Source organism: Salmo trutta, chromosome 37, assembly GCF_901001165.1.
Source record: "Salmo trutta chromosome 37, fSalTru1.1, whole genome shotgun sequence".
NCBI classification, from domain to species: domain Eukaryota; kingdom Metazoa; phylum Chordata; class Actinopteri; order Salmoniformes; family Salmonidae; genus Salmo; species Salmo trutta.
The window spans coordinates 11,804,685-11,815,229 of record NC_042993.1 but is presented as its reverse complement, the minus strand read 5'-3'; the positions used below and the strand labels follow the sequence as shown (position 1 = coordinate 11,815,229).

The 10,545-nt window shown below is 42.5% G+C and overlaps 1 protein-coding gene across 1 annotated transcript; it reads left to right on the top strand.

Moving 5' to 3' along the window:
- The first annotated feature begins 4,487 nt into the window (after positions 1 to 4,487).
- On the top strand, positions 4,488 to 7,458 carry fpr1 (formyl peptide receptor 1). The gene is made up of 2 exons (XM_029736903.1): positions 4,488 to 4,650; positions 5,638 to 7,458. The coding sequence occupies exon 2, from the start codon at positions 5,651 to 5,653 to the stop codon at positions 6,746 to 6,748; it is 1,098 nt and encodes a 365-aa protein (XP_029592763.1). The 5' UTR covers positions 4,488 to 4,650; positions 5,638 to 5,650; the 3' UTR covers positions 6,749 to 7,458.
- Positions 7,459 to 10,545: the final 3,087 nt, after the last annotated feature.

Sequence of the window (10,545 nt, the reverse complement as noted above, 5' to 3'; positions counted from 1 at the left end):
TGGAGTTAATGTGTGCCAGCCTCTCAAAGCACTCAAAGCACTTCATGATTACAGAAGTGAGTGCTACAGGGCGGTAGTCATTGTGGCATGAAGCCTTAGAGTTCTTGGGGAAAGGAATGATGGTGGTCATCTTAAAACATGTGGGGATTACAGACTGGGACAAGGAGAGGATGAAAATTACTGTGAATATGCCTGCCAGCTGTTCTGCGCATGCTCTGAGAATGCGCCGTGGAATACCGTTGGGCCTCGCGGCCTTGCGGGTGTTGACCTGATTAAAGACCTTTCTTGCGTCGGCCTCACAGAGCGAGATCACCCAATCCTCTGGGTCGGTGACGGCCCTCACACCCTGCATGATGTTGTTGTTGTCAAATGCATAGAGTTTGTCTGGTAGAGAGGAATTGTTGGGCAGATCATGGTTGGGTCTTCCTTTGTAATCCATAATGGACTGTAGCCCCTACCACATCTGGGCGTCGGAGACTGTGCAATATGATTCCACCTTATTCCTATGTTGTCGTTTTTACAAGTTTTATGACTCTGCAGAGGTCATTGCCGGAATTCTTGTACTTATTCCTGTCCTCGGCCGTAGACTCAGGGTTGTCTACGATAGCGCTGTGTTTAGTTTATTGCCAACCTTGTGTTAATCCAGTGCTTTTGAGGTGGTTAGCTCGTCAATATTACTGTCGGAGTCTCCAAACATATTACAACCAGTGATAACAAAGCAGTCCTGTAGCATAATCTTTGATTCTGGTGACCATTTCTCAATGGAGAAAGTCACGGGTACTTCCTGTTTGAGTTTCTGCTTGTAAACAGGAAGCAGGACTACGGACTCGTGGCCTGATTTGGCGAATGGTGGAAAAGGGAGGGCTTTGTATGCTTGCTTGTGAGTAGAATAGCAGTGGTCATTATCGCCCCAAGTGGCGTTGGAGACGTGTTGACGGAAGTTGGGCATCACGTGTTTTAGTGACGTGGAATTAAAATCACCGGTAACCAGAAAAGCAGCCTCTGGTTGTAGGTTTTCTTGCTTGTTTATAGCCTTGTACAGTTTGTTAAGGGCCAGTTTGCTATTTTTCTTGTCCTGAGGTGGAATGTACACAACAGTCACGATAACAGCTGAAAACTCCCTTGGGAGGTAGAAGGTATTCCAAGACTATCAGATATTCCAAGACGGGTGAACAGTGGGTTGACACTTCCACCGCGCTGAAGTTAGCACACCATTGGTGTTGATGTAGAGGCAAACACCTCCCCCCCTCAATTTACCCGACTCCACTGTCCTGTCCTCCCGGTGAATTGAAAATCCATCGAGTTGGATAGCCATGGTGGGTATCTTATCCGAGAGCCATGTTTCGGAAAAGCAAAGAATGTTGAGGTTTCGAGAGTCCCGTTGGTAGCATATTATCTCCTCCCCCCTCCGCCCCCCTTGCCTTTGTAATGCCGACGTTTCCTCTTGGGTAGCTCGAAAATTGGGTCGGAATTACAGGGCAGATGAGTCAAAGTTGAAGCCGGAATTGGGGTAAGTAACTGCCGATCTGATGTTCAAAAGTTATTGTCGGTTGTAAGAAGTAATAGAGGATACATTTATTGAAAATAAAGTAAAAATAAACAACAAAATAATCACAAAAAAGCTAAGTTGGGTCGGAGCTTCAGAACAGCGGCCATCCAATACGGTGCCATCTTTCTTCAGGATGTAAGTGAGTGTAATATGCTGTGATCGTCAACATCAAATTTGACCATAGAAGTAGCAGTTCATGAAGGTTCCTGTCAATGAATGACTGCTGGTAGGTCACTTTTGGATTGGACATTCTTTTACAACGTGTTTAAGAGCAGACATCCAATATGCAAAACTGCTAAAGAAAGTGTCAAAAGGTCAGTGGAAGCAATATTCTGCAAACGTTAAAAAACACCACAAAGTCCACACTAATCAGGAAAAGGTGAATGACAAAATGACGCATTCGCAGCTGGCCTAGATATTAGGATTTTATCACACAGGCCAGACAAGGTCATAAAATACACATTTTTGTATTGTAACTTGATATTCAAATGTAACTTTTAGTGCACTTGTGTAATTCACTCATCTCACCAAGCAACGGAGATAAAATAAGCTGTGTATGATGTACGTAAGTCTGGGTGTTCAAAATCCAAGTAACGATAAAAGAGGGAAGTTCCTTATAAGAAAGTGACCTTTGTTGTTTGCATAAACTTTTAGTCCCATTATATTTTATATCACACATCCGTATTATTGTAAAACAGGCCCTTGACAGTTACTGAGTAAATGCTGAGAATGGGGTCAACTTGATACTGGAGTTTCTTGGTAATTGTGCCTGAATGTAGCACTATATATTTAGCAAATATACACATTAAAAACAAAGACTACATAAAGTATGGCCATGTTTTGATGGATCCAGACAACAGGCTGTCTGTGTCACCAGAGCTTCTGGTTTTAATTATAAAATGCAGAGGCAACATTATGCCCATAATGTCCAGCTCAGGACTCAGTGGACACAGCAATGGAGGGAGTAACCTGCCATTTGAGAGAGCTGCGGTGGGCACACCAAATTACTGACAGATGCTGTGAGTTGCTTGTCACATGCTCGGCAGTGCAGAGAGGGACATAAACACATGTATATGTCCAGATGTTGATTCAAACAGTCAACACAGAGTTATTACACTGAACCTCAAGCAAACATGAGCTCACCCCACAAAGAGCGAAACACATTGCAGTCATGCAGGCCACAGCCACCCTTTTCAGGGATGGGTTTAGGAGTCGGTGGCCTTTATAGGTAGTCTGGCTCAAGGTCTGTAGGGCTTTAGCCATCTATTCTAAATACTGTTGTCATTGCCATACAAAACCACATAAATGGTAACAGGCTTTAGCATCAAGGTGCATGACATTGTTCCTGGACACCTGGCCAGGCAGCAACAGAACATAGGCTAATTCACTCACATAGAGCTACACTGAGTGTACAAAACATTAAGAACACCTGCTCTTTCCATGACATAGACCGACCAGGTGAATTCAGGTGAAAGCTATGATCCCTTATTGATGCCACTTGTTAAATCCACTTCAATCAGTGTAGATGAAGGGAAGGAGACAGGTAAAAAAATATATATTTTAAGCCTTGAAACAATTGAGACACGGATTGTGTATATGTGCCATTCAGAGGATGAATGGGCAAGACAACATTTTTAAGTGCTTTTGAATGGAGTATGGTAGTAGGTGCCAGGCGCACTGGTTTGTGTCAAGAACTGCAACGCTACTGGGTTTTTCACATTCAACAGTTTCCTGTGTGATCAAGAATGGTCCACCACCCAAAGGACATCCAGCCACCTTGACAACTGTGAGAAGCATTGGAGTCAACATGGGCCAGCATCCCTGTGGAACGCTTTCAACCCCTTGTAGAGTCCATGCCCCGAAGAATTGATGCAACTCAATATTAGGAAGGGGTTCCTAATGTTTGGTATACTTAGTGTATATTGTTGATAGGACTAATTGCAACCTAAAACATCTCTACAAACTATGCTTAAAATCACCAACAAATCTATAGATACTCCCAATAGGCTATTCAAGTTTCAATGTACCCATAGGAACACCCATTTGGCTTTCAACCATAATAAGTGGATAGATTGTAGTTAATGAGGAAATATTGCAGCATAGTCACTTAGCTATATAAAGACCATTTCTACCCTCAAAGGAAATGGAAGAACTTTCTCTGGTTACAGATTCCAAACCACATTTTGCTACCTCTCTTCCACCACAGAGAAAATCAGGTGTTCTTTGTTTTTGTGCTGCGTTCAAGTCCTATTCGGAACTAGGACACTTTGAAACGTACGACTTGCTATATAGTTGTAGTTATACACGTGCAGTGTTCAACGAATCAGACTTTTCCGAGTTTCCTATGTTCCAAATAGCATGTGAACGCGGCATCTATCAAGGTTGACGAGTACGCATGAATGTCATACAAGTTGTGGCGGTGATGACTGTCGTATAGCGCCACTAGCCTTCTCCATAATGAGAAAATGGTACGCACGGCTCTTAAGCGTGGACACCACTGTTGCTGCTCAATAGCAATTCCATTGATTCATAATTATTCTAATTTGGAGAATTGTGTAGTTAGGCTATATAAATTGGTTCCTGTGTCCCCTGTGGCTCAGTTGGTAGCGCATGGTGTTTGCAACGCCAGGGTTGTGGGTTCGATTCCCACTGGTGACCAGTACAGAAAAAAAAATGTATGAAATGTATGCATTCACTACTGTAAGTCGCTCTGGATATAAGCGTCAGCTAAATAATGTAACTGTGTCATAACATTTCAGCTACTTTTGTAATTGTGGGTAAGCAATGCGTTGCTCTACACACAAACACTTAGCCAACAAACATTGTGTAAAAATGTATATTTGTTACGTGTTGAATTCTGTGTTTCTTGCACAGAATGTGGATATTTTCCTTCGAAAAGCATCTCATGTGAAGTGCCTCTTACAACTTTGTCTTCCAGCTGAACATATGAAGAACTGACGTCACACACTTCAAGATACTACACAGTCTGCGCTCCTGACTACAGCAGTGTAGTCGTAGCGGTTTCGTGCCAGACAACGTCCTTCAAGCTGAAGAGACAACTCCGTTCGCCTCTTCTGATTGGAATATACACGTTATTCAAGGTATGTCTATAAAAAAATTCACGATTCATTGGAGTAATCATATTACATTGGTATTTGTAGGCTTCTACGTCAACAGTTGATGAACGAATAAAACAATAGAAATTCTGTACCATCCGTTTTAAAAACTTTGCAAATAAATAGCCTACCGAGCAACAGTTACATTCATATCATTTGTATGTGTAGCTTATGTCTTATGGTCACGATATACTAGTTGAGGGTAACATTAACTTATTAATAACAAACAATTGAGAAGAAATGCTATAATAACGGTATGAACTGTAATAAAAAAAGAACTGAATGAATCCATAATTCCTAACAAATTTGAATAATCAATACTAAATCAATAAATGACTCGTACAGGATAAATAGTTAACTTAAGCAGTGCATTTTATAGGCATATTACTCATTATCCAACTAGATGAGAAATATCAACTGAATTACATTTTCATTTTCATTCTATATGAAAAACCTTCCTTCCTCATTCCACAGTTCTATTCCATAGTATAGAAGATAGGCTACTGTACTGTGAAACTCTGAACAAATCCTTTTCCTTAATTACTCCCCCCAAAAATCGAATTATAGAGTGCACATTCTCCAGTTTTATAATGGTCTTGGGGTTTCCAAAATGTTCTATCTTTGTGGCTTGTGAGGGCAAGTTAAGGAGATATACCTTAATTAAGAATTTCACATTATTGCACAACACATTTGCTGCTAAATTCATGCATTCTCAGCACATTTAAAGTGTGTCAGTGAACTCTAGGGGATGTAAATAAGAACAGCAAGTAGTGGGGGGGGGGAATAAATTGTAAAGCAGCATGCCTGAAGAATGGTGAAGGTCATTTATCCAAACAATAGAACAACATACTAAATATGAAAATATTAAATGGTTTATGCAGATTAGACAACTTTGCGCATAATTAATTTACTGCATATTATCAAACTGTCATCTTCCCTGAAAATAATTTTTTTTTTTCTTTACCCTCTCAGGTTCTCAAACACAATGATGGCCTTAACCACAACTCCTTTGTATCCTGAGATCTGGACAGAGCTGTCTCACAACGACTCCTTGCCAGGCAACTCGACAGACGACTATGAGGACTACGCTGACGAGTATGCAGAGCTCCGGCAGTCCCTCAACATCATGTCCCTCATCGTTTACTGCCTGGCCTTCGTGCTGGGGGTTCTGGGAAATGGACTTGTCATCTGGGTCACGGGATTTAAGATGAAGAAGACGGTCAACACGGTGTGGTTCCTCAACCTGGCTGTGGCCGACTTCCTTTTCACAGCGTTCCTGCCTCTAAGCGTATCCTACACAGCCATGGACTTTCACTGGCCTTTCGGCAAGTTCATGTGCAAGCTCAACTCCACGATCAGCTTCCTCAATATGTTTGCCAGTGTCTACATCCTGGTGGTCATCAGCGTGGACAGGTGTGTGTCCGTGGTGCTCCCTGTCTGGGCCCAGAACCACCGGAACATACGCAAGGCATCCTGTATCAGTCTGGGTGTCTGGCTGTGGGCCCTGGTCCTCAGCTCCCCCTACTTTGTCTTCCGGGATATCGGGGCGTCCTACAAGAACGAAGAAATCCTCAACTGCTTCAACAACTTTGCTTTCTCCGATGACTACGACACAAAGGAGGTGGCAGAGCTGCAAGTGTTCCGCCATCAGGCCATGATCGTCACCCGCTTCCTATTGGGCTTCGTGGTGCCCTTCGCCATCATCGTCACTTGCTACGCCATCATCATCCACCGGCTCAAGAGGAACTGCAACCTGGCCAGCCACTCCGGGCGGCCATTCAAGATCATCGCCGCTGTCATCACAGCGTTCTTCCTGTGCTGGGCCCCCTACCACATCATGGCCCTGATCGAGATGGTGAACAACGCGGCCGCTGAGTTCAGCTACACGTTAGACCACGTCACCACCATCGGGGTCCCCATAGCCACCAGCCTGGCCTTCCTCAACAGCTGTCTGAACCCCCTGCTGTACGTGTTCATGGGCCAGGACTTCAAGGATAAGCTGCGCAAGTCCATTCTGACGGTTCTGGAGAGTGCCTTCACTGAGGAAGTGTCAAGGTCCAACCACACCTACACAAACTCTTGACTCACAAGCCGTTGCAAGGAGTAGTCCTATTCTGATGCTGAGGTATAGGGTCTTATATTATAATGAGAAAAATGTTATTGACCACACAATCTTGAAATTTGACTTTGGCTTTATGATAATATGATTGACATCCTTTAAAGCAAAGAAAATACAAACATTAGAAGACCTTGTCATTAAGGTAATTCAATAATGTTTTCAAACAGCTCGAGACTTAGTTTAAGGGAAAGTTTAAGGCAGGATTTCAGAATTTGAATGCTGAGCATGTACTCAGTTTTAACAAGGTGAATCTCCAGGACTGAATTCGAATCAACAAGTTTGATTTCAATAATCTTTTGTGTCTCAGAAAATGATGGGGTCTGTGGACACATTTCAGCACTGTTTTTGAATGAGCAATACAGTTACTAATGAGAATGTTGAAAGTGGGGTAGACTGTTAATAAAATAGTGGATAAGATCAGAATAGTTTGTATGATACACATTGGTCAAGCTGAATATATAAATTGTCTGTCTTTTCATTCAAAGCCACTTTTTGTACATGCTTGTTTTTGTAAAAAATGAGGCTAATATAATAACAAGGTGACTATTATCTGTGGTTTAAACTTCTATAGTCTATTATTGAAGGAATGTTGTTTTTCCTTAATACTTTGATGTTTATGTTTGTATTTGTATACGTTTCTATGTATGTATGATGTTATTAAATGGTTGACTAGATGACTACTTATTCATTTCTATTTTCCAGAAATCTTTCTGAAGGCAGCACTTGGTAGCAGCAAAGCTCTGTCACAGTTAGAATAAATAGAAACGTAATTTTGAAAAGAAATCCTCTTTGCCTTGTGTGGAAAATCCATCCCTATCTATTTAGGATTATCCCTGTCATGTTTTTTAATTTACAGATTGGATATCAATTCATACTGTATTGCTTTGACCTGTCCAATGGCATTAGATCAATGAGGGAGGAAGCAATTAACAATTTGATTCCCCCTCTCATTTCAACTGGGTTTAAACCTTTTTTTCCCCAACCATTTCTAGGCCAATTGAACTTCATGCATTGCAGCTTTAGAACAGTAAATGTTTTCATGATGATGATGATCATCATCATCACCACCACCATCATCATCAACACCTTAATCATAACTGAATTTAACTTGATTTTATCAACTCTTTAATCCTTTCACATTTTGTAGAAGTTCAACTTGCTACAGGCAAAATATGATGGTGTCCTTCAAGGTAGCCTGTTTTTATAACTTCAGTCAACCTAGCTATATTTCTGCTTCAGTAGGGTGAAGGCTATAACTGATATTTTGGCCACAATGTATCACAAGAGTAGTGGTCAGCCCAGCCACAGTGTACGAGTTTACAAGACTGAGACTGGTAAAATAATAGCTTATGGAGTGGCCATGAGGTGGGGGTAAGATGGTGGACAGGAAAACATTTAGAAAAGTGGAACACACTACAAAAGTATGTGGACACCTGCTCGTCGAACATCTCATTCCAAAATCATGGGCATTATTATGGAGTTGGTCGTCACTTTGCTGCTATAACAGCCTCCACTCATCTGGGAAGTCTTTCCACAAGATGTTGAAACATTGCTGCGGGGAATTGTCTAAAATGTCTTTGTATGCTGTAGCATTAACGTTTCCCTTCACTGGAACTAAGGGGCCTAGCCAGAACCATGAAAAACAGCCCCAGACCATTATTTCTCCACCACCAAACTTTACAGTTGACACTATGTATTCGGGCAGGTAGTGTTCTCCTGGCAGCCCAGATTTGTCCGTTGGACTGCCAGATGGTGAAGCGTTATTCATCACTCCAGAGAACGCGTTGCTACTGCTCCAGAGTCCAATGGTGGCGAGCTTTACACAACTCCAGCCGACGCTTGGCATTGCGCATGGTGATATTAGGCTTGTGTGCAGATTGTCGGCCATGGAATCCCATTTAATGAAGCTCCCGACGAACAGTTCTTGTGCTGATGTTGCTTCCAGAGGCAGTTTGGAAGTCGGTAGTGAGTGTTTTAACTGAGGACAGACAATGTTTACACGTTACACGCTTCAGCACTCAGCAGTCTCGTTCTGTGAGCTTGTGTGGCCTACCACTTTGCGGCTAAGCCATTGTTGCTCCTAGACGTTTCAACTTTACAATAACAGCACTTACAGTTAACAGGGGCAGACATTTGACAAACTAACTTGTTGGAAAGGTGGCATACTATGATGGTGCCATGTTGAAAGTCACTAAGGCCATTCTACTGCCAATGTTTGTCTATTGAGATTGCATGGCTGTGTGCTCGATTTAATACACCTTTCAGCAACGGGTGTGCCTGAAATAGCAGAATCTACTCATTTCAAGGGGTGTCCACAGACTTTTGTATATACACAGTAGTGTATTATAAGTAAATATGGAATGGGGGCATGCACAAGCCATCTGGAAGATCTGATGAAGGAGAACATGGCGGACATTAAAAAAGGAGAAAAGTGGAACATGTTTTGAATGAACATGGAAAGGTGGATCACACATAACTTTTGGAAGAGCTACAGAAGGAAATTGAATGTGACCAGTGTGAGGATGAATTAACTGCGGTGGCAGGTGCGGTGAAGAACGTAGAGTTTGATCCTCATTGTGATTATGACAAAGAAGATTCTGGCCCAGTGGGAGTGATATTTTTGGAGAGAATGGATCCTTGCCTTCTGACAGATCCATATATGGTGTCAGATTGGGTGGTAAAGAGGTTTGGGAATGTTGGGTCGGTTTAAGTGACTCAAAGTGGAATCGTGCAGATTTTTTGCGTTTCTGCCTTCCAGAGGGAGCGTGCGATCTGCACCACACGACTGGGTACAATAACTGTGACTTGTTTTCGTCTCCGGAGCAGGGCGCCATTAAAAGGAGTGATAACTGGAGTGGTGTTAAGCGTTATGTGGATCAACTGAAGTTGAAGATGTGTTTGGTGCGACGCAGACCCGGTGGAGAATGTGGTGAAACAAAGAAGACACTGTCTGTACTTCTGAGTTTTGATGCAGAGTTTGGATGTGTCATGTTAGCTTTTGTCCAAAATCCATTACGGTGTTTTAGGTATCAAGCTTATTATCATGTAGCAGCACTGTGTAGGAGGGAGATTCCTCGATGTGCGAAGTGTGCAGGAGGACATGAGACAAAGGAATCTGTAGTATTGGTGGAAAAAGTTGTGTGTGTAAACTGTAGAGGTACCAATGGTGCTGGAGATCAGAGGTGCCCGGTGAAAGAAAGGCAGTTTGAGATTGCCAGCATCAGAGTAGTGCAGGTGTTGTATACTGAGGCTGCGAAGAGAGTAATAGAAGAAGATGAATCCCTGTGAGTAGGCCGAGGCCAATAGAGAGTGATAGGAATTACATGTAAGGTAGATTTTTTGGGGCATTCAGGGCCATGGTTGTCAATTGTACCGCAGGAATGGAATGTAAATTACAGAGGATAGATGTTCTGGTGGCAGCTGCTGAGAAGCACTTGGGTGTACACGATTTTACTGCAGCGGAGTCACAGATGTTTTGAACGATAGTGTCCTGTCCTCCCAGGTTGCAGGACCCCATGTAAGATCAGATAGGGCCAATATAGTGGAATAGTGGTGAGGTTTTAATGGGTGCAGGGTTAGTTGGTAGGGCAATTTTTCACAAAGGTAATACATTCATTCTACAGAATAGAAGGGTGATACACAGCCAATACAGTAGGTGGCGGCATTCGCCTATAATATTTGTTTGCGGACCGCCATAATACCAAAGAAGAAGAAGAAGAAGAAGAAGAAGAAGAAGAAGACGAATAGGCGATGATCTCCGC

Coding starts and splice junctions, on each gene's coding strand:
- fpr1 (XM_029736903.1), top strand. CDS start 5,651: ATGATGGCCTTAACCACAACTCCTTTGTATCCTGAGATCTGGACAGAG.